At 38.7% G+C, this 25,380-nt stretch overlaps 1 protein-coding gene, 1 pseudogene and 2 gene segments (V, D, J or C); 2 read left to right on the forward strand and 2 right to left on the reverse strand.

Annotated features, from left to right (window-relative positions):
- Positions 1–22,158, forward strand: part of LOC125247272 — a 241,774-nt pseudogene extending 219,616 nt beyond the window's left edge.
- Positions 1–23,271, reverse strand: part of LOC125247270 — a 213,203-nt gene extending 189,932 nt beyond the window's left edge. The window contains 2 exon segments of the V gene segment in view: positions 22,713–23,049; positions 23,131–23,271. Coding sequence covers positions 22,713–23,049; positions 23,131–23,179 — 386 coding nt within the window.
- LOC125247277 (pancreatic secretory granule membrane major glycoprotein GP2-like) lies at positions 1,395–6,033 on the forward strand. The gene is made up of 6 exons (XM_048158544.1): positions 1,395–1,576; positions 1,682–1,866; positions 3,182–3,343; positions 3,480–3,725; positions 4,047–4,209; positions 5,576–6,033. Exons 3-6 carry the CDS (start codon positions 3,321–3,323, stop codon positions 5,666–5,668), a joined length of 525 nt encoding a protein of 174 aa, XP_048014501.1. The 5' UTR covers positions 1,395–1,576; positions 1,682–1,866; positions 3,182–3,320; the 3' UTR covers positions 5,669–6,033.
- On the reverse strand, positions 15,518–16,647 carry LOC125247307. The segment is given in 2 exon segments: positions 15,518–16,350; positions 16,434–16,647. Coding segments are annotated over 2 exon segments (369 nt in total).
- Positions 23,272–25,380: the final 2,109 nt, after the last annotated feature.

Consider the following 25,380-nt stretch of genomic DNA (forward strand, 5'->3'; position numbering starts at 1 on the left):
ATGACAATCCAATTGGCCAGCGCCAGCGTCATCATAGCACGACCCAGAAGTAAGGAGCGCCTAGAGAACCAGTCAGTACCTTATTGTCTGAAGGGACTGTTCTGCAGGCAGCCCCGATGCATGGCTAGGAAACGCAGTGTCTCATTCCCTGTTCTCAGGGAACCATGGTTACATACGTAACCTGAGACCTGAACCTGAGACCTGAACTCTACACTGCATTGAAACGCATATGGGGAACGATATACCCACGCCGTCATGCTAGAGGGGAGTGCATGCCAAAAAAGGCTAGATAAACATCAGAACTAGCAGCTTCAACTGAAATGCCAGAACCACTCCCTCTACGGGTCATACATAGGCTGTCAGTGACAGCATTCCCTATGGCCAACAGCCTAAGCTATAAGCCTCAAAGAGCCGCTCAAAGGCTTCAGGAACCAAACCTGTTTCCGAAGAAAAGAGGGTACCTTTAAGGGAATGTGGCCAGGGGGCCAGAGGGAACCCTAGCCAATCAATTGTCAGGGGAACATACTCGACCCTGATTGCCACCAGGGAGGCCAACCTGGTCTACTCTTACAGAAACCTAGTCTTGGCCAACAACCTGTCTGATCACAGAGTCTCAAATCACATTTGTCAGAGAAGATATCCAGTAAGAGTGACTGCAAAGAGGCAGTAACCAACTCAGATCAGAGTGTAGAGACGGGCATCCCGGAGAGCAGGACTCAGCTTAGCGATTTTTACCCTTACCAATGAGGGGAGTAAAACTCTGCTCAATCCTAGGATCTACTCAGCGCTTGATTATTTAAACTGAGGAGACTGTGCACTCCAAAGGAACCCAACAAGGGGAGTACATTTACTAGCCTGGGGGCTGATCCTCAATAGGGAGGCCTCAGAGAGGCCTTTAACCACCTTTAACCACTAACCAGCTAAGTACTATGCAGGACAAGGTGAGTACAGAGCTCAACCTAACAGATAAACCGTACTGTAGGCACAGAATTATGGAGGCCCCAGAGGGGCCTGCAACATGACGCAAATTCTACATTGTGTAGAAATACCTCAGAGCAGCCTTGCGAAAGGCCAACATGTGAAACTACATGCTCAATCTGCTTAAAGAACACCCAGAAGTGGGAGGGAAAAGCTTAAAGGGCGGCCTCTGAAAGCCACACACCTAGAAAGCTTGCTTGCTGATAAGTAAGATCCCACAAACATGTGTAACGGCTGCACAGTACAACTGTAAAGTAAAGAATGCTGTTAACATCTGACCCCTCCGTATAACTCACGGACCAAGGCTCCGGCCGGTCTAGGAGAAACTGTGACTTTTTCAAAAGCTTAAAATGGCAGCCAAACAGGAAGTGACAGTAGAGTGAGCAGAGGGAGCGGCACACAGTCAGAATTCAGGTGAGGGCTCCCTCTGCTGGTGTGGCATTACACTGCTTCATTCATTCTTTGGTTCTCCTCTTAGATGTGAGTGACCCCTGTTCTGAGCTCAACTGCACTGAGGATGAACTATGTGGAGAGAAAAATGGCGTTTACGGCTGTTTCTGTAACGAGAGCCATCGAAGACCTGACCCAGACTTTTTTGGTTGGACTCATTCCACAACAACAATTCAAATCTAAGTTTTAAGTAATTAATCATACTTTTTATTAACTAATGTGTTGTTCTTACTCTCTTTTTTTTCCTTGACAGATTTATCTGAGGTTTGTGAAAGCAGCTGTGGTTCAATGTCTCTGTCTCGCTGTCTGCTCTTTGAGGCTGGTTTTCCTGCTGACAACTTACACCTCAATGACCCCAGCTGCAAAGGAACAGTCCGGAATGGCAGAGTGGAGTTCTATTTTGACAACAATGACCACACCTGTGGTACAAATCTTGTGGTAGGAGTTAGGCCTACATGCTACTTGAACACACTCAGCTCTTACATCTTAATTTGCAGTGTTGGGAGTAACACATTACAAAAGTAATATTACAGTAATATATTACTTTTTGTTGTAACAGTAATATAACGCATTACTAATAAAATCTGGGTAATATTATACTCATTACAATCTCAGTAACGCACATTACAACAGCACATTTTCACCTGAAATGTGGTGTTAGATTTATTTTTTACCAACATCGTAAGACATTCCAGCACCAGATGAAAAAAAACATGGGTAAAATAGTATGTCCTGCTGCTGGAATTGTATGGTTGAGATGACTGCAGAGATGGATTCTACATTGAACATATAGCTACTCCCAGTATTTTAGAGAAAATGACAGTCAAGTGCAATATTGCAATCTCTGTGCGTCACTGAGGGAATTTTTTAATAATAACACTTGAAAAAACACTTGAACCGGTGCCACGCTAACACTAAGATAAACGAAAGAGCTTTGGGGACGGAGAATAGAAAGCATGCGGCGGACGAGAGCGCGGGCAAGACAAATCAACAGATGCAGAAATATCAGTGAGCCACGAGCGCACATACACTGTTTGTTTGCTCATCAATAATAACAGACTCGCACATGCCTAATGTAGTTTGCGTATATTGTACTATGTTACTATGTTGATGCGGTTTTTGATGTTTTGAGTTGCCGTTCATTTTGTATTTCACACTGCGCGATGAGAATACGCAGAGAGGTGGTGTTTGTTAATATTTAATTTAATGTATTAATAATACTATTAATGAATTAGATTAATATATTTACATACATTTTAATTTATCTAAAAAAATAGCCCCCCTGAAGCATCACTGGTATATGCTATACCACATCGACCTCCACTGGATGCATAATGAGCAATTTTAGCACTTTATGCGGTCATACTTATGTGGTTATTTTGGTGAAAGTAATTCAAAAGTAACGCAAAAGTAGTGTAACACATTACAATTTAGAGACAGTAATATTGTAATGTAACTAATTATTAGTAACAGTAACTAGCAATATATAATGTATTACATTTTGGATGTAACTTGCCCAACTATGTTAATTTGTCACTGACTAAATAACGTTGAAGTAAAACTATGGAAAGAGTGCAACCAAGCTTTTTTGTACTCAAACAAATTTAATTTAATTTTTATTTTCTTTTCAGCTGACTGATGAGTTTAGCATTTGATACAAGCTGCTCTCAAAAAAAAATCGTAAAAATTCTTGTAGATAATATCTTGAATTATTCCAACATAAATGTTCAAATGTTATGTATCTGGTCCACAGGACAATGGCACCCACTTCATCTATGAGAACTTTATTTCTGGAGCTCAGGATTTGACCAAAGGTCCCATCAGTAGGAAGAGAATTCTGAAGCTGAGTTTTCAGCTGTATATACCCCCATACCCAAACACTTTCTTCAAATATGGAAATCAATCCACCGGAGAGGTAGGAAAAAACAGGTTTTATATATGGTAATGTTCTGTAAACCAAGAGCTTGTATGCTACTGAATATCTGTAAATTAGTTGTAGAGTCATTAAATTGATACACTATGTTTCAGTGTATCTACTGTTATTTCAACAGCATTGTCTACAAGAAGCTTCCAGCTGGTCAAGGGAGATATCAGGTCAGGATGGTTCTGTATCAGGATGCTGAGTTCTCCCAGCCCTTCAATGGAAGTGTGAACATGGAGGTGAACCAGCAGATGTTTGTGGAAGTTCGTGTTGAGGGGGTTGACAGCTGTCAGTTTGCCACATTGATTGACAAATTTTGGGCGACACCTGTGAATGATCCTCATCACTCTATCCGCTGGGACCTCATCAGCAGAGAGTAAGACTTTTCTTGTGTTTTAATCAGTGCTAAGCCTTAAAAGCCAGAAGAAAAGAAACTTGTGATGATTTACAAGACATTATCATCACATTTGAGGTACAGATTTTCTGAAAGTACCACTTTCATACCACTATAAATTTGATGCCAATTAGTGATTCTGAATTTTAATCTGCACACTTGTGTCGTACACTTGAAAAATGTAACACAAATATATTTTTCTGTGATTTTGTTGACGTAATTATTTTATACAGCGTTTATTTTCCGTTTATTTTTATCTTATTTTTATAAGACTTTTTAAATGTCATTTACTGATATTCTCAGGTGTCCCAATCCAAATGACGACACAGTTGAGCTGCTGCAGAATGGAGTCTCCACATCCAGCCGTTTCTCCTTCAGGATGTTTGTCTTCACTGCAAACTCCACTAAGGTTTACCTGCACTGTACTGTTCACCTTTGCCTTCTGAAAGGAAATCACTGCTCAACTGTGAGTTTACTATCCCTCTCAAAACTAGTTAAATGTTTCTGATCATTTCAACATGGTCAGAGTAGGTTTGTTGTAGTTGTTGTTGTTACTGTTGTGAATTGTGTAATTCACTTAAAGGGATAGTTCACCCAAAAATAAATTCTATAATTTACTCACCCTCTAGTTGTTCAAAATCTGTATAATTTTCTTTGTTCTGTTGAACACAAAGGAAGATATTTTGAAGAATGTGTTAAACTGAACAGTTTTGGGGCACCATTCACTTCCATAGTAGTTTTTTTTTTCCTACTGTGGAAGTCAATGGTGCCCCAAAGTGGCCTGGTTACAAACTTTCTTCAAAATATCTTCCTTTGGGTTCAACAGAACAAAGAAATTTTACAGATTTGGAAGAACTTGAGGGTGAGTAAATGATGATAGAATTTTCATTTTTGCGTGAACTATCCCTTTAAGAAACCGACATGCATACAGGGTATATACCATGGTCCCTCTAGTTTTATCTTTTATTGTCTACCTTAGTAGAAATTTGTCTTGAGAGCAGGTCAACACTCAACACACAACAGTCACAACAGTTACCATACAGTTACATAAAACACAAAACATAACATTTCCAAATGGCATACATCAGTCATTGCACAATTAGTAATTAGTAATTGGTAGAGTAATTAGTCAGATGACCTAAGAGAGCGAGGAGGTGAATAATAGTGCAGCAGTTCAGACAAATAATATTGAGCAAGTCTATGAAACATTTAACTCTCTGGGGTCTGATGGGGGTTTCAGGACCCAGTGATCGTCTTTTTATTTATTTATTTATTTTTAGAACTTTAACACACACACTTAACACATAACAACTTAACTCTTTCCCCACCTTTGACAAGATTTTCCATTATTCATTACACAATGCTTCCATGCAATTGACAGAATTTTCCGGCTATCCATGTTTTCACTGTTATATGGTAGAGAGCACTATTACGCATCTTCTGAACCAGTACGGGACCTCCGGATCAAAACACATGCAAAGAAGAAACAAAAAGCATTGATCACGTACATGCAAAGTAACACAATCATCTTGCTTTATGTTATTGAATGAAATCTTGAGCCCATGAAAAGGTGTAAGACTGTGCAATGATCTGCACAATCTATGTTTTGATTGTTGTTCTGATTCTGATCCAGATGTAGTCTTTGATCAACATGATTTTCTCAGCTTTTAATGAAACTTTACACATTGAAATACTGATTAAAAAAAGAATACGTGAAGCTAGAATAAAATTATTGGTTGAAAGACGTTCCAAGGCATTGATGAATTTTAAACAACTTGCACATATATAGTTCCTTGGTTTTCTCTGACATATCTCATTTCAATCTCTTTCAGCACTGTGACTCTGAACATCACAGGAGAGAGCGCAGGTCTGTGAAATTCCATGACAGTGCTTCCATCTCCATCGGTCCCCTGATGTTGTCTTAAAGGAACCAAGGATTTTTTAAGTCTCATCTAATTCAGTTGTGTGATGTATTGTTTATGCATATTTTAAAAATCTATTACTTATCTACATGGCTCCCAGTCTGTGTAGTTCTCTTATCATATCACTTGTTTCTCTGCTGAGAGTCCTGACTTTCTTCTGGATTAAAAATGGTCACTACACATTTAGTCACATTATTGCTAGGTTTCTGTAGAAATTTCTTTATTTCATAAAACTTATGTGATTTTGGGTCTAACTTCTTCCACTAACTTGTTTATTAATAGTTGTTGTTGATTAAGGAATAGGATAACCAAATCAAACCAGTTACTCTAATGGGATAGTTACCAAATAAAAGCATTCAAACAATGAACCAACTGTTTGATTTTGGTGATTTGTCTGGAATATGTTTAAATTTCTGTTTGTATGATTTATTTATAAGAAACATATGCATTTGGCTGTATCACACTTACTGTGAACAAAACATGTTGATCAACCAGAAAACTCACACAAACAAATGCATACATATATATTACAAGGCAGCATTTGTGTCCAGCAGTCATGCTTACTCTAGGAACAGAGACATACTGTAGTGGAACCTAATTATCTTACAATATAATCACGTCTTGCTATAAATACAAGAACAAGATAGACTTGTGGACTTATGGACTTCCTGTGCAATACCGAGTCCAGATTAAACAAGCAGCTAAAGTAAAACTGAAACTAAATTTTAAAAATTAAGTGAACTTCACAAGGGCGCTGAAAAGACATACACACATTATACCTTCACCTATGCTGTTGGATTCCATTTTTGGGCTGAAGGGTGGTTCTTACCAAGTGGCAACCTCCCCCCAGTTTCTCTTGAGGCCAATACAGAAGTGACTTAAACTGCAATTCATCGACTGGCCGCTATGGACAGGCTCCAAAAGAGAGCAGAATCTCATTGAGTCCCATGTTAAAATGGCCAATTTTACAGCAGAAAAAAAAACATGTTTACAGGTTGGTACAAATTGTGGTTTTGGTCTATACTGCTAATGTTGCCCTTCATGACAACTCTGAGGGGGGTGAATTTTTTTATAACTCATCTGTTTAAATTATATTAAGCCTTAAACATTCTGCATAATTAAGGGCGTGGTCACTTGAATGACAGGTGGATTGCGCTGCTGTCTGCAAGCTGTCATGTTACCTTAGCTAATTCCAGCCACTGAATTTGGCATCTCTGCCGTGTTTGTGCTTTTTTGGGATTATTTTATACAATTATAAAATAATATGGTTTGCTGCGTTAATGGTGGAGACTGATGTGCGTCTGTGTAGATGTGCACGCATGCAGAAGGAAAGGATCGTCATAGCATTGGCTAAAAGTTTTGTTCCTGAGATTTACTATAGCTATGGCTGGAGAATATCCCTCTCAAGACACCACAAACTCTGACAGCACTGCTTGGAAATTATAACTAAAACTGCGGCGTTTTGGACGCGGGCTCATTTTTTTGTGAAATGATCATATACAGGTGCTGGTCATATAATTAGAATATCATCAAAAAGTTGATTTATTTCACTAATTTCATTCAAAAAGTAATACTTGTATATTATATTCATTCATTACACACAGACTGATATATTTCAAATGTTTATTTCTTTTAAGTTTGATGATTATAACTGACAACTAAGGAAAATCCCAAATTCTGTATCTCAGAAAATTAGGATATTACTTAAGACCAATACAAAGAAAGTATTTTTAGAAATCTTGGCCAACTGAAAAGTATGAACATGAAAAGTATGAGCATGTACAGCACTCACTACTTAGTTGGGGCTCCTTTTGCCTGAATTACTGCAGCAATACGGTGTGGCATGGAGTCGATCAGTCTGTGGCACTGCTCAGGTGTTATGAGAGCCCAGGTTGCTCTGATAGTGGCCTTCAGCTCTTCTGCATTGTTGGGTCTGGCATATTGCATCTTCCTCTTCACAATACCCCATAGATTTTCTATGGGGTTAAGGTCAGGCGAGTTTCCTGGCCAATTAAGAACAGGGATACCATGGTCCTTAAACTGTGTGCAGGTGCCAAGTCCTGTTGGAAAATTAAATCTGCATCTCCATAAAGTTGGTCAGCAGCAGGAAGCATGAAGTGCTCTAAAACTTATTGGTATACAGCTGCGTTGACCTTGGACCTCAGAAAACACAGTGGACCAACACCAGCAGATGACATGGCACACCAAACCATCACTGACTGTGGAAACTTTACACTGGACCTCAAGCAACATGGATTGTGTGCCTCTCCTCTCTTCCTCCAGACTCTGGGACCCTGATTTCCAAATGAAATGCAAAATTTACTTTCATCAGAGAACATAACTTTGGACCACTCAGCAGCAGTCCAGTCCTTTTTTGTCTTTGAGACACTTCTGATGCTGTCTGTTGTTCAAGAGTGGCTTGACACAAGGAATGCGACAGCTGAAACCCATGTCTTGCATACGTCTGTGCGTAGTGGTTCTTGAAGCACTGACTCCAGCTGCAGTCCACTCTTTGTGAATCTCCCCCACATTTTTGAATGGGTTTTGTTTCACAATCCTCTCCAGGGTGCAGTTATCCCTATTGCTTGTACACTTTTTTCTACTACATCTTTTCCTTCCCTTCGCCTCTCTATTAATGTGCTTGGGCACAGAGCTCTGTGAACAGCCAGCCTCTTTTGCAATGAACTTTTGTGTCTTGCCCTCCTTGTGCAAGGTGTCAATGGTCGCCTTTTGGACAACTGTCAAGTCAGCAGTCTTCCCCATGATTGTGTAGCCTAAAGAACTAGACTGAGAGACCAATTAAAGGCCTTTGCAGGTGTTTTGAGTTAATTAGCTGATTAGAGTGTGGCACCAGGTGTCTTCAATATTGAACCTTTTCACAATATTCTAATTTTCTGAGATACTGAATTTGGGATTTTCCTTAGTTGTCAGTTAAAATCATCAAAATTAAAAGAAATAAACATTTGAAATATATCAGTCTGTAATGAATGAATATAATATACAAGTTTCACTTTTTGAATGGAATTAGTGAAATAAATAAACTTTTTGATGATATTCTAATTATATGACCAGCACCTGTACAGTTTTAAACGCTTGAAGAACGATGATGGAGAGCAGATCATTCAGAAGAAATGTGATGCAAACAATGGATAATATATCAATATTTCATGGATTTAATGCTTTTGTGGACAAAAAGTACTGTTTTTTTTGTTTTTCAATGGACACTCATGGACATTTTACTAAAGTGCAATGGATTGGATTTATGGATTTATTTATGCGATCACTATTTCATTATAAAGGTATGAAGTCCCATTTGATTTTTCGTGTTGTCATGTGCAAACCTGACACAAATTTGCTGGAGCAAATCGTAAAAAAGACGCCGTAGATTGACAGTAAACCTTTATATCTTTCTAATGATATAACTTATCTTTATTAACTAATAAAGATACGTTATATCATTAGAATATTAATATTTTAGATAGTATCTCATTCACCTGCTAACATGATCACGTCGAGCTAGGTGGTGTGGTTTCAGTAACCATGGCACCTCAGTTCAACCACGTCCCGCCTTTGCCCATTTTCAGTTATCCAGGAGTGACGTGCTGTGATGCGCAGCTAAGATGGCAGCGGCCTCATTTTCGCCTCAAATCTGCTCTTCAGAACTCTACGGGTGATGTCACGGACACTACATCCATACTTTTTTTTACAGTCTATGGTTCTTACACTAGATTTGATATAGCCAGCTACTGTAGGCAACTGTTTGATAACATCTGTTACTGTTATTTTATTCAGTGTTGGGCAAATCAGTTGTTTGTACAGTTGTTTGTTGTTTGTAATCAGTTGCTTGAGCAAGATAACTAAATAAATAGGTAATTCAGAGATTGGTTATGTAACCAACCCCAGCAACTAGGTAGGCTAAAACATATATGCCACATACATGATTGTTCGTATTAAACTCAGTAAACACCTAAACAAATGAAGGTTCTTGAATTGATAAAAGGGAACTTTGGTTGTTACTGTAACAAACAATGGGGTATTCCAGAAAGCAAGGTCATCTTACCGTCAAACATAGCCTGAACTCTCGGTTGATTAACCCAAACCTTACTTACTCAAGGCATGCTGGTTCCAAAAATGCATCCGGGAGTAAGTTTAGCCAACCCAGAGTGTGTTCATGGGTTACACACAAGACAACAGAGCGAGGAATCAACAAGTCACCATGGAAATCAACGCTAAGGAAAAGTGCATCATACTACTTTCTTCTTTTGTTTAATGCCTATTTACATACTGTTTGGTGGCTGTGCAATCATTTTTCAATATTTTCATTTAATAATCACTGTGAATAAGAACTATATTATTTGTTTGATGCTAATTATATAATAAAAAGAAAGACTGATTAAACTAAATAACAGTCTGTGCTTGCAAAGATAACATGACTTTATGAGTTTATTTTTGTGTGTGTGGCACAAAGCACGAATGGGATAGAGCAACGCTAGGGATGGGTCTGCCTCCTCCGAAGGCAGCGCTTGCAGGTTCACCACCTGATCCCTGAAAGGCATGGTGGGAACCTTGGGCACATATCCAGGCCAGGGTTTCAGGATAATGTGAGCGTTATCTGGCCCAAATTCCAAGCATTATGGAAGTCAGTGCAGTTAAGACAGAATTTTCAGCTCTGCAGACTGCAGCGGTTCGAAGGGGGTTCTCTGCAATGCAGTAAGCACCAAAGAAAGATCCCAAGTCGGTATGGGGTTAGGGCGAGGAGGATTTAGTGTCCCCATGCCCCTCAGGAACCTGGCGATCAGGCCGTGCTTTCCCAGATATTTACCATTTACAACCTTCACTCCAATCCTTCCTGGAGGAAGGAAAGCACAGCAGTGATGGTGTCTACCACAGCCTGGGGTAGATCACCTAGGACCTCCAAGTCCCATCTAGAGACCACACGTGGAGGTTCCAGAGATCTGGAGAACTGAATCAGGTAGCCGAGTCTGATGGTCCGAATAAGCCAGTGAGACGGGCTGGGGAGCACTAGCCATGCCCCCAGAGACTGTACAAGTGGAACCAGAGAAACCACAGACGTACACACAGTGGGGCAGCGCGGTGGAGCGCAGGGGACCAACTTGGAATTCATAGCATCCTGAAGTGGTGTCTGAGTCTGTGTTGCAACATTTACCTGGCTCCACAGTTGGACAGGGGGCGTGGGAGAAGGCATAGCATTCTTGAACCAGGTCCTGCTGCCCACTGGCGATAGAAGAGGGGGGTGAGTATGGCCAGGCATAGCATGACGCAAAGTCATCTGCGCCCTCTTGGGACCTAGCGATAGGGGAAACTAATCTTTTTTTGAAATTTTGGGTACCGCTGGCCCTTCGGTAGAACAAAAAGAAAAGAAAACAAAAGTGTAACGAGGTTAGTAGATATGGGAAGAAGGAGGCGGGAACCGGCGAACATTGAACAAAACTTTAATCTCAAAATAAACAAACAAAACGAAAGTAATGCCGGCAGACCCTCGCGGACGTCTGCCGGCCACACAAACATAATAAAACATAACGTAAAGTCCAGGCCTGGTCCTCTCTCGTCCTTCACTGTAGTCGCTCCTCCTTTTATGCTCCCGGAGCTCCTCCGTGAGGGACTCAAGGCCGGTGCACCTCACAGGTGAAGCTCGTTTACACTCGCGCCACCGGCCTCGCGCCGTTCCCTCACGGCTCTCGCCCGCCCTGGTCGCCACAATCACTTATAACAATTATTAAATACAAAATTAATAATAGTTATTAAGATTGATGTGGTTTGGAATTGGTAAAAATGGGCCTGGAAAAAAAATATGATCAGAAAATCAACTTGCCTAATAATTCTGCACACAGTGTATGGATAATAATATGAATAAATAAATAAATAGGAGTGAGTTTACAGGATTTACAGGATATTGCACTAACAGTGGGAGTATTGCACGGGAGTTGGGCATTGTGAGTCATTTAACAATTCAATAGTGAAATAGCCTGTGTGAAGAAGCTGTTCCTGTTCCTATAATGTTCTGAGTAGCCGTCCAGACAGCAACAGTTCAAACAGGTTGTGGCCGGGGTGAGTGGAGTCTGATGATTTCCCCTGTCCTCTTCCTCACTCTGGAGGACGCACTGCTGGAGGGTGGGCAGGGGAACAGACTGTCTGCTGTAGTCTCCTGGGGCCTGTACCATGATGGTAGTTGAACAAACTCAGGGTTATAGGATTAGTTTCGAGTTGACAAACCAAACCACTCCAATCTGCCTTTTTTGGTTCCATGATGCTGATCATCAACTTTCTCTGTCAACTCGGGCTTTGATCCTGAGTTTGTGGAGCGCGTGCACATGAATCCGTGACATCAGTGGCGAACAGCCAATCACATGCCTTGCAACAGAAATAAACTGTGATTCACTTCTCGCGAGAGAGCCAGCGCCATTCAAAACTCTTTCGCTGAAAATGAAGAATTTAAACGCATTCACACCAATGGAAAATACTTGTCTGTGAAAGAGACAAATAAAAGAAATGATCTTTCTCAATCAGTGCAAGTGAAATTTGTGAAGTTAGTTTATATAGTTGATAATATATAGCGATAGAGACTTAAACATACAAGGTCACATGTTGTAATTTTTAATTACTATTTACTCCTTTTTTAGAGTATAGTTACTCCTTATTTAGGCCTATATTACATATGATCTATATATATTAATATTCATTGAAACTAAGTGCTTAATAACTACTGTTAAACTAAACTTGTGTGCGTGTAATGGATTCATAAAAATATAGATCATATAATTATACAAATCATATATAAATTATATTATCATTAAAACCTGACAATTTCATCGTTAAATATTTGTTTCTACTATATAATGACCTTTAATTTGGAGGAAGAGAAACCGGGGGCGTGACTTTATTGCACTGGATGTGTCAGTGTCACTTTGCTCACATCTGATTGGTCCAATTTCAGTTTGAGATCTCTAATCCAGAACATAACCTGTCCCGGAGCAGGTTAGCCGTGGAGCGTAAGTTACTATGGCGATGAACACCACTAAAAGCCAAGTTACTTTCATGGCACCTAAAACCCAGGATTGGCGCAAACTAATCTGAAACTTACCTGGCTAGCCAGCTAATCCGGCTTCATGGTACAGGCCCCTGATGTCTGATTTGGTGGCTTATAGATGAACACACGACAGACTCGTCAGCTGGAGAAGGGAGTACCAGGTTATTGTAGTTTTGCCTTTTTAAATTAGTTTTTATTTTAATTTCATTTTCAAATTTGCTATAAATTTCAGTTTAGTTTTAGTTAGTTTCTGTCATAAAACTTCTCCAAAACACGAAGGTTGAGGATCCAAACGCAGTATTTATTGGAAGGGTATCCACAATCGTAATCCACAAAACAGGCAAAGGTCAAAACACAGTCCAAACAATAAGAGAGTCCAGGGCAGAAGCAGAACAGAGAATCCAAAAAAACAAGACACATGAAACCAGGGAGAATGCCATACAGACACATACAAGACTTAGCAATGACTGACAGAGTGAACATGGGCCGTTTCTCAAAACCAAGTTCACAAACTTCGGACTCGCGTCCTTGGTAGTTAAGACTTGGCAAGTTCGACTCAGGAGAACGAACTCCCGTGGACGGGAGAACACAAGTCCAGTGATTCTGCAAATGGAACAGCAGCATTCTTGATAACGTCACTCAGCTCTCTCTGGCTTCTCCGGTTATCTCTTTATGTATATTTTAGCCAACAATAAAATGAAATTTGTTATAAAACACCACTCTGCCTCTTTTCATTTTATTTAAAAAAAAAAAAAAAAAACATATTAAAAGTCTCAGGCAACGAGTGATTGATTATCTGCAATGTGCATATATTTATAACAAAACGAAATATTAAACAACCCTGCCTCTTTTCGTATATATTTCAAAAATATTAAATGTAATACTATTTGTGCATACTCTGATTATCTTCACTGTAATGAAATGAAATAGGCTATAACATAAAACAAAACCATGTCTCTATTTGTTGTATGTCAGTTTTAATGATCAATAAAAGCCATTATAAAAGGTAAGAATATACAATAAGAAATAAAGCAAACAATTCAGTCAAGCGTACAAAATCAGCGCTTTAGTAGGATACAAAAGTTAAATAGCCATATATAAATTTATGAAACGTCACGTTACCCTCAGCCAAAACGGAGCCAGCGGCAAACGTCAGAAGGATTAGCCGAGGTAAGGCTGCTCTCGGCTGGGCACATGAGCGCTGAGCGTCCGGTGATCGCCTGGATCTCAAAACTCCGACAACGTCAGATCAAATTGTCAGAAAGGCGCAATCTTTATCAATAAACCACAAATTTGAGCTTTAAACCAGTACATTCTCGCCTGAAAAACTCTTAAAACTACATATCATGACATAAAAACAGTAATATGTTTAAATTATGCGGGGTTTCTCCTTTACTATTGACGCTTGCTGGTTAGTGCGAGATGTATACCTGGCTGTCTCAAGTCTGCACAAGTCTCCTCTCGATGCATCCTCGATGAAAGGGCGGATCAAGAACACATCCGGGGATTTGAACTGAACTTGGCTAGATGCGAACTTTGAATTGGAACAGTACTTGGACAGCGACTGATGACGATTCCCAAGAACACAAGTACAGACAAGTACACATATTGAGAAACGGCCATGGTTTATATAGACTGGGACTAACAAGTTAATGATACACAGCTGTAGACAATCAGTGATGATGAGACCAGGCAGAGGATTATGGGCGATGTAGTCCATGTGTGAATGGCAATGAACAAGAGGGGGGTGCCCTCTGGTGGACAACCACAGCACTCCAGCTGGTGATCATGACAGTTTCATTAATGGTTTTATTAGTTTAAGTTTAGCTTTTATTTTGTGGACATATTTCTATTTAGTTTTTATATATTTAGTTTCAGTTTTAGTAATTATAGATTAATAGAGTTAACAGAACACTTCCAGTGTAGACCAAAGCAAGACATTTAATTTCAAGTTTAATGTTTGCTTAAGAAATAAAAACAAAATAATAGTTTGAGATTGAAGAACGAACCAAACAAATGAAACTTAACCCTTAAAACTCCTGAGGTCCTATAGAGGACAAAAATGTCAGTGTCAAAAAACCTGTCATAAAAGCTTTAAGCTTTGGAGTAAGACTTAAGTTTGGTCTCATTTTAATGGCAGATTATTGCTGAAGTAAAAAAAGTTAAACAAACAAACAAAAAAAGTTATAGAGGTATTCTGCTGCTGTTTATCCACCTTATTTATAGCTTATTTAAGAGCAGCACAGGCATTTGTGTGGTTTGTCATTCACTTCCAGTTATTTTTATCTGTAAAACTGCTCGTTATTCAGATTGATATTGCAAAATTTCTTACCATATTATTTTAATGTATTGTAGTAATTATAAATACAGTGGTTTGTAGCACAAATAGTTCTACCGTTTCCTGCACTTTGTTATTCATCAGTTATTTACTGGTTGTAGTGTTCAGCCTTCTGACGTCACGCATGAACATTTGTGCTGCTAGCTTCTGTGAGCTGCAAGCTATGTTTTATTTTATAGACATCCACAACATGGTATGTCCAACAACTTTCTGTCTACTTGTTCGTCTATCTACAACATAAGCATCACACAGAAGGAAAGGCTATACTGCCACCTTGTGGTTACTCAATAGAATGCCTATCATTACACTGGTGCCTAATGAATCTGAAGTCTCACACTTTCACAGAAGATATCTTACTTCTGCTTTACAGAATAATGTAGATACTGAGGTGTGTGTATCTCTGACTGCCTGTTGAAGGCATGTTGTCTAATTTAAAGTTGTCATGTTGATCTTTTCAAGAGGGTATTTATGGTCTCAAGCATGATATTTTGTTTGGAAGCCAATTTGGATATTTCTGTCTGTGAAAAAGTTGTTTAGGATGTTGTAGAAACGTTTGCCTAGACTTGATGTAGTTATCGAGGTCTAATTTTTCTATGAATTAGTGTGATGAGGCTTTTCCAGATGTTGAGAAATGAAAGGTTTGATAATAACCAGATTGTAGTTAATCATCTCATTTATATTATTACATTCAAACACAGAGACATGAGCAGTATTTCTGACTCACTGATGATCAAATGCTTGTGTAGATCCTCATTTCAGGTCAGAAAAAAGTGTCTTCCAAATGAATAAGTAAAGATTGAAGTTTGTTAATTCTGCAGAAAATACAACTGTTTAAGGTAGTGGTCTTTTATAATGAACCCCTTCCATCACTGATCAGTGTTGTGTGTGATTGTGTTGTATGAGCAGCTGCAGTATCTCTCAGCTGTATCAGTGCATCACTGTGACGTCTGACTGACCGAGGTTTTTGTACCACTCTTTATCACTGTGTGAACACTGGACCACTGTGTCCACTCTGACAGTAATAATCTCCTGTATCTTCAGTCTGGACTCCACTGATGGTCAGAGTGAAATCACTGTTAGATCCACTGCCACTGAATCTAGATGGAGTTCCAGTATAACGGGTTGTTGCTGCATATATGAGGAGTTTGGGAGCTTCTCCAGGTTTCTGTAAGTACCAGGCTAACTCGTTACCACCCCACACTGCACTGCTGGTTTTACAGTTTATTCTGACTTCTTGTCCTGGTTGAACAGCTGTTATTGTTGATGGACTCTGAGTTACAGTGATCTGTCCTCTACACTCTGAGAGAAAACAGAAACAAAAATTGATATATATAATTGACAATTTAAAATAATAAAATTTAAGAATTTGTAAAAACAACAACCTTGAATAAACAGTGTGAGAGTCCAGATGAAGAAGGTGATTGTGTTCATTGTTGTTCTTTTGTCTTGTGTGATGATGAAGATTGTGTTCTGTTCTGCTCTCAGTCATGAAGTGTTAAACTCACAGCACTATAAACACTCTCAGAGCACTGAAGCATGTGTGACAATGCAAACAAGTGGGCAGGATTTACAACAGACAATCTAATATACACTAGAGTTACAGAATGATGACTAATGATATTTTTAGTTAGTTCAGTAGTTTTATTTTTACTCTGACTACTGAGAGACTGATGATGTGCAGATGAACGTCCATCCAATGTAGGAGGAGAAGTTCTCGTGACCTTGCGCTCCGTTCTCTAAAAGTTCTCTAAAGGTAACAGAAATCCTGAACCTTTACAGAACATTAGAGATGTTTGTAAAACAATCTCTTTTTGTTATGAAAGTGCTGCAGCTCCCATATGATTCCCTGTTAGTCAGATGGGTATATTTCAATCAGGACTGTGCTGATCCTGACCCATTTGGAAATGTCGTTTAAGAAGCGCCCATTTCACCTATAGGTGAATTGAAAATTTCTCATAAAAATAATAAAAAATAAATTACAGTCAAATAGTAAATCCTTACTTTCTGTCATTTCCCTATATTTGTGGACCACTGGATACCTGGCGTTTCTTTAAACCAATCAAAAAGGTCCTGGGCAGCATCTACTCCCCAATGGACACGGTCACTTCCACGTTTTTCCTCAGGCAGCCTATTTACATTGGTGCGGCATCGGAAGTCATTGTTTTTGATATTAATATTATGTAGTTTCATCACACAATAATCCATTGCTACAGTAGGTGGTGCTATGCACCTGATAAGTCATGATTGCAATCCGCCAGAAAAAAAAAAAAGGAGGAAGTCACACCCTGCGTCCCAATGTCCATATTATCCATCCTAAATAGTATGTGAGATTAAAATAAGTGTGTCCCAAAGCATAGTATGTTGAAAAAGAGTATGCCAAAAGTCCCCGGATGGTCTACTATTTCCGGTAGATTTTCGAAGTGTGGATCCGTGCACACTATAAAGGCTAATATTTCCCACAACCCATTGCGCTTTGGATGAGGATTCAGTTCAGAACTACAAACACGAGTAAAAAGTGTTAAAAAACAACAAAACATGGCGGATATGTGCGTTCGACGCTGAGAGGTTTGAGTGACTAATAATCAGTTCAACCTGATAGATAACATTAAATAAATATTTTTCATCTGCAAATACAAATGTGGACTTTTATAAAGATCCGATTGGCCATTAACTTTTAAATGCATCATTATGCATTAATATGAGGAGAGTTCTCCACATGAAAGACTCGCGACTGCAGATCAACGGGCTGCATTTCTCTTTGATACGGTAGGAAATTAGCTAAATGAAATGTGGAGGATGTAAGATGATTGACAGGGCAGTTTACGGTGACTAGATGCGACAGAGAGCAAAGACGCAACTGTATGACATGATAATATGTCCCAAAGCTTGTCTACTCTTTTGCTACACACTCAAAAGTAAGTACTTTTTGTTCACAGAAAGAGTACATACTTTTAGGGTGTAGTATAAGTAGGCGAATTTGGACGCAGCAACAGTTCCTTATGCAGAGCTTTCAAATGACAGAGGAGAAGATGACTTTTCAGCTTACTGGAAAATGATGTTCATCATGTTGCGAGTCTGTCAGCTGTCTCACCTAAATGGAGAAAATCATTAAACGTTTCAAATTACATCAACAACTTTAGGGTGAGTATTGTGCCATGGTCTACTAACAAATCTAGCTAATAAGGCTATAACGCTGCACAACTTTTGCTCTGATCTGATCAGCACTTAAATAGAGTTCAGATTTAAACACATTCACCTCAAGTTTATGACTCCTAAGAGATAGTAACAATAACAACAGGCAATCCATGTTTCTTTGTATCTGTCATGTGGCTCTGATATGTGGTTTGCTGTGATATGAAGGTCTATGAAGTATTTTATATACTGAAAGTATTTTTATATATTTTATATTCCTGCTCTGTATTGTATCTTTGAATGTATTAAGCGTGAACACACAGTGATTATTCCTGATGAAGGTTCTGCAGAACAAGAACAAGTGTGAAAGAAGTTCTGCAGTAACATCCTAGTTTGGTCCCCTAAAGGTTCCTATAATGTTACTAAAGTTTCTGAAAACATTCAGTAAACATGATGGAAGGACCTCAATAAGACCAAAAAATAACATTCTAAATAACTCCATGTCGTGACCGTCTCAGATGTTTTGAGAATGTTACCAGGCGACGTCCTTGACACCAGTGGGGATGTTGTGAGAACGTTCTGGGAACATCAAGTTTCCCAAAAAACATATGGTTCTTTCAACGTTCTGAGATCATCCTGAATATTCCGTGAAGGTCCAACAAATTACGTCCCCCAATCCTTAAAAGAACTCCACATCATGACCGTCTCAGAACTGGGAATGTTACTAGATGACGTCCTTGACACCAGCTGGGACGTTCTGAGAACATTCTGGGAATGTAAAATTTCTAGCTGGGCTCTGTGTGTCCATATTCAGTCATGTGACCAACATCACTTCCACTAGATGAACCTCCATCACTAAAGATCATGAATCATGAGTCTGTTCAGAAAGTATCAGGACTGATTGTGAATCTCTAATCAGAGTTCATGGTGTCACTCCATCTATCATGAAGCCTCATGTGTGTCTCCATCTTTATCAGCCTGTTTCTTCTCCATTTGATGATTTCAGACATATTAGAGATTGTTCACGCTTCATGATCTTGTGTGGAGATTCATAATCCAGAGTCCAGACACTTTTATAACAGACCAGGGATAAGCAAACTACGGTCGCAAGTTCCATCGTTACCAATAGAGTTCATTGGGACTTACGACCTTAGTTGGCTAACGATGCTTTCGGGAAACGTGCCCCTGAATATGAAAACATGCTTGACTGTGTAGAACATGCTAAATACATTTTTATATTTTCATTGTTGACACTTTCTATTGATATTCAATATAGTATTCAATAAACTTGTTATTTGAAGACATTTTGACTGAAGATTGAAGTCTGAAGCTGCAGGTTTTTCTGTGAATCATGATGATTGAGCTTCATATGAAGAACAGAAGATCATTATGAGAAACTCCACAACATCATCCATGATAAAAGAGGTCAAAGGTCACCTCAGAGGTCACAGGTCATCAAATATATATCTATAAACAGTGTTAAATCAGAAAGCATTTAGTCCAAACTGAATGTGTGAGTGTTGAGAAGATGTGAGTTTCTTCTAATATCAGTGTGTTGAAGTGTTGTTTCTCTCTCTCTGCTGGAGTTTGTGTTCACTCGAGTGGAATAGAGGTTTTTGTACGACCGTTTCATTAGATTGTATCACTGTGGTACACATTCGGTGGAGGAACTAAACTGGTGCTCGGTAAGTCCTTTTAATTCCTATTTAAAAATATATACAATTTAGATTTCAGAAAGTGTTTTACAGCTGAAACAAGAACAACATTTTTAAATAATAATAATTATTAGATATTGTGGTGAGACTTCACTTGAAGCCTTAAAGTTATTCATATTGTATGTTATAATGCCTCATATCTTTTCATAAATAATTGTAGCCAAAGTTTTAAAATGCATTATAATATTTGAAAGCTTGGAAATCTACTTCTGAAATTGTTTTTTTTTTTTTTTGTCATGAGTTTTGGTTTGTCAGGTGTAACAATTAATAGAACATAAAAAAAAAAATGTTGAGCTAACTTAAAAAATATATAATAATAATTAAAATGCAACCTATCGGATTCAACTTTTAAGTTAACTCAACTAGTTTGCTCCAGTTAAAATCAAGGAAAATCTTTTGTTCATCTAATCAGTAGCAGGTTTTTTGAACTGAAGACTTCTTGTCAAGGAAACTAAATAATATTTAGCATTATCAATGTGAGCAGCTAATCCTTGTTTTTTCATCTCAGTGTTTTATTTTCAAAGCTAGCTAAGTTGAAAAGAAAAAAAAGAGGTAATTATTATTAGAAAATTATTATTGCTTTATATTTACTGTCTTGATTTATGCTGCTGCTGTTGTTGTCAGTTATTCATATGGTTCAGAGTTCATATTTTTACTGAATTATAATTGTTGATCATCATGTTTGAGATTTGTGTGTTGAGGTTTATGTTCTTCTCTCTGCAGCTTTTGCAACTTTTTTGTCTGGGTGAAATCGGGTAAAAATCTAAATTTAAGAGGCAAATGATGTTCAATGATGTCGTGCAGCTTTGAAAATAAAACATGGAGATGAAAAAACAAGCAGTGCATTGATAAATATTCTTTAGTTGCCTTGACAAAAGAGTCATTAGATGAACAAAAGTATTTAAGTTAATTTTAACTGGAGAAAATTAGCTGAATGCGATAGGTTGCCTTATTTTTTTAACAGTGAAACTGTGGTTACAATTATTCATGAGATCATACATGCATTATAATGTGTATAACAATGCTTAATTAATGTATTAAAATACTTTTATATTATATTGCGTATAAAGGCTTTAAGTAAAGTGACAATGATAATGTTTTATAATTATTTAATCTAAAATAATGATATTGTCATGTTTATACATTTAGAAGAAAGGCATTATTCCTTTAAAAAAATCTAAATATATTTACATAATGCTGAATGTCTCACTGTGAGTTTATTCAGTTTATTCCAAGTTTAATTTTGCTTCATTTATTTCTGTACTAGGTTCATATATAGTTCATCTTTTATTGTAGATATCATGGGGGGAGGAAATTGATTTGACATCAGAATGTAAATGTTGCTACTTTCTGTATTTCAGTCAATGATACTGAATCTCTTTTGTTCATGTTGTGCTTATAATTTAGTGGGGTTTTTTAATACAAACAAAATATATGTATATGATTCAGTTGTGTTTTAATTCTGTTTGAATTGAATTGCATTTTGAGTTGAGCATCTCAAGAAAAATGTAAGAACTTTATGAAAAAAAACTGCTGGATTTAAATCAGTCAGTGTCTTACAATGTTTAGTTTGATTTCTGAGGTTTGATTTAAATGTATATAGTGATTGTGTAGTTTGTATATTGTATATTATATCAGCTCTAGTGATGTTGAATGTCATGAAGGATCAGATTGTCGTGATTTCTGCCGCTGTTGAAATGCTGTGAGTGAAACAGTGTTTTCTTTGTGTTTGTGTTTGTGAATGTGTTGTGTTTGTCTCCTGCAGCTGGTCCCACAGTGAAGCCCTCAGTGTCTCTGCTGCCGCCCTCTTCTCTGCAGATCTCTGGAGACTCAGCCGCACTGCTCTGCCTGCTCAGCTCTTACTCTCCACAGGGGGCGCTGGTGAGCTGGACACTGGACGGGTCAGAGGTCACCGAGGGGGTCGTGACCAGCGCGGAGAGCCAGCGGGACGGCCGCTACAGCCGCAGTAGCGTCCTGACCCTCAGCAAAGCACGCTGGGAAGAGGGAGAGGTGTACGTCTGCAGAGTAACACATGATGGAGCTCCTCATGAGGTCTCGTTCCACAAGAGCTCTGAGTGCTGATGTTTCTCTCCTGAAGATGAGCCGTATCTGAGTGTCCTGTGTCAGGCAGGATTCACATGAGTCTAGTGCTGCAGCTGTAGTGATTTACAACTCAATACTGAAAGAGAGCTGGCGTGTCAAAGCACTGTGTGATCTTTCAATCTGCTGTAACATTCAATAAAGCTTCTCAACAAGTTCACTTTGTGTCTGACAACATCATTCAACTAACAGATGAAGATGCAGGTGCTTTTCACAAGCTTGATGTAGCAGGAAATAAAGTCAAATAAAGCTCTTGGGGTTTGAACATGGTCTCTGGAGACAGAGCTGCTCTATTCTGAGAGGATCACAATCACTCCACCCTGACAATGCAAATGGGCTTTTCAGTCTCACTGTTTGATTGGTCACATGATCTGGACTGGAACACACCAGTTTCACTTCTGCTGAAAATGTCAGGATGAAAATAGAGATATATGAAAATGTCATGAAAAATCAAACTGAATTCAGTCTGTTCAGTTTGATTGACAGGGATCATATATTACACCTAAAACATGATGATCATATTAAACACTGACTCATTCTCTTCAGAAACACAAGATTGATGTTGATTTAGATGATCTAGTGTTATTAGTGTTTGTCTGTGATCAGTGTTGTGTGTGATTGTGTTGTATGAGCAGCTGCAGTATCTCTCAGCTGTATCAGTGCATCACTGTGACGTCTGACTGACCGAGGTTTTTGTACCACTCTTTATCACTGTGTGAACACATATTGACTGTTGATATAGTGTAAACTCTGACAGTAATAATCTCCTGTATCTTCAGTCTGGACTCCACTGATGGTCAGAGTGAAATCAGTTCTGGATCCACTGCCACTGAATCTAGATGGAGTTCCAGTATAACGGCTTGTTGCATGCAATATATGAGGAGTTTAGGAGCTTCTCCAGGTTTCTGCTGGTACCAGGCCATACAAGTATATGAACCTGTACAGCCATCATACACTGCTGTGTTTGTTTTGCAGTTTATAGTGACAGATTCACCAATCTGAACCGTTTTTACAGAAGGGGTTTGAGTCACAGTCACCTGTCCACTGAAACCTGATAGAAAAAGCAGAATATTTGTGTAAGATTCAATGTTAATAATATTATGTTAAATTAAAATTTTATTGAAACACAAACCTTGAACAAACAGTGTGAGAGTCCAGATGAAGAAGGTGATTGTGTTCATTGTTGTTCTTTTGTCTTGTGTGATGATGAAGATTGTGTTCTGTTCTGCTCTCAGTCATGAAGTGTTAAACTCACAGCACTATAAACACTCTCAGAGCACTGAAGCATGTGTCACAATGCAAAGTGACTCTCTCTATTTAAATTTACTCAACATTAAACAACGGTCTAATTAATTTATGATTTCAATGAAATAGCAGCTGCAGATAAAATCATGTTCCTGGAATAATAACTATGTGCACCTGTAAACAATCAAGGAATGCATTTAAACTCACCACTCACCCCACAACAATGTCAAGTTTCATTCAAGACTTTTGTTTGCTCCTGTGCAGTGTTAATCTTCTTCATAGTAGAATTCCCTATTTGTTGCCTCTCAGTACATATCAGTAACATAACAGTACATATCATACTACTTATCTTTGTTACACTGTGCTGAAATCAAGCAAAGCATCAGTTTCATGCAGACCACATCAGTCAAGCGTGTATCAGTTTACGTTACTGTTTAAGTTACATTTTTAAGTTACCATTTCACTTATACTTCAGTTATACTTTACTGTGTTGCTCTGGAGCTGAACCAAAGAAATGTCGGTGTATTTTAATATTTTAAATGCTTTAAAAACACATCATGGATCAATGTTTCAACCATTAAAATAATTTGCTCAATCACTTTACCCTTAACAATGACTGGTTAAAATAGAGTAGGCAATTTCAGAGTGGCTAACAATAGCAAGTTAGCTTTGAAAGCATTAGATCCCACCCTCCCTTCAGAGCGCTCCCCATAAGCCACGGCTCCTTTAAAGGCTGGAACACACAAAGCTGACGCCGACGAACTAGTGGTGATGAAAGCAGACTGCGGGGTTTGCTCACGTCGTCAGCGTCTGTGTCCAAAGTTGCCCTGACACACCAAACCAATGCTCGACAGCCAACGGCCAAATAGCACGTCAGTTCTGCGCCTGCGTGAGATGAAATGCCTTTCCGAACCAGCAGGTTGCAGTAGCTGAACAGCCAATCAGAATGATCAGATGGCTCGACAGACCGACAAGCTCCGACACTGATTCAACATTTCGAATCGGCCGAAAAAAAGGCGACGAGGACCAACTTCTGCCGACGGTGCGGAACACACTGAGAAAACATAGTCGGCCGACGAACAAAAACTGCATGTGTTCCGGCCTTAAAACACATGAATGCACACAGCGGCAGCAGAGCCTGCAAAGCACCACGAGACAGGAGACGGCGTTAAATGATCTCATGTCTCAAAGCACATAACATTACAATAATAATGAATGTAAACAGCCCTTTCTTGTACCACCTGACTGCTGCAGATTCATACTGGCGTTGATAGAGTTGACATAGAATTTCTCTGCTGCTATCAGCTGCCACTTAAGGCCCTGTGCCCGGTTGCATAAAGCACCTTAAGTTTTTCCCTTAAGTATGACACTTAAGGCGTGATTTCCCCTTAACTAAGGGAATGACTTAAGGGTGTTGCATATAATATCTTAAACTGTTCACTTAGGTAAGGGAAACCGTTAAGTGTTTCACGACAGCAACCCAGGTTTAGCCGTTATAAAATTCTACTGTTGCCATGGACACGTTATTTGTTAATACATATCGTTGTAAGTTTTCACAGAAAACAACATAGGATGGATAAGGAAAACAAAAAAGAAAACCAAATATGAAAGAGAACGACCAGACGAGAAATTCAAATTGATAGTTTACTCAAAATTGAGATTTCTGCCATCATTCACTCACCCTCATGTCGTTCCAAACCCATAAGACTTTCATTCATCTTTGGATAACAAATAAAGATATTTTTAATATTCTCTCATCATTTATGTCCATTTATTGAAAAACATCCATATGATTACGGCTGTGTCAGAAGCTCAAACGTGCGCGCAAGAACCAATGAGGTTTGTTTTTGCGTGTGATGCACGCACGTTTGCGCTTCCGTTGTCCATATAAGATGCTACATATGTGATCTCATCAATGTTTATGTGAATAAACGGCTAAAGTACAATTTGTTTATCATATAAAACGGTCGATCGTGTCTCGTTAGAAGACTTGGATTGAACCTGCTCACTCCGTGTAACACTTAAGGTGAAGTTTTCCTAACCTTATGTTATACTTAGGGAAATGACGGTTAAGGGGCTTTATGCAACACTTACGGTTTTTTAAGGGATTTCTTAAGTGAAAAATACATACTTAAGG

The sequence above is a fragment of the Megalobrama amblycephala genome, linkage group LG15 (genome assembly GCF_018812025.1).
Source record: "Megalobrama amblycephala isolate DHTTF-2021 linkage group LG15, ASM1881202v1, whole genome shotgun sequence".
Lineage (NCBI taxonomy): Eukaryota > Metazoa > Chordata > Actinopteri > Cypriniformes > Xenocyprididae > Megalobrama > Megalobrama amblycephala.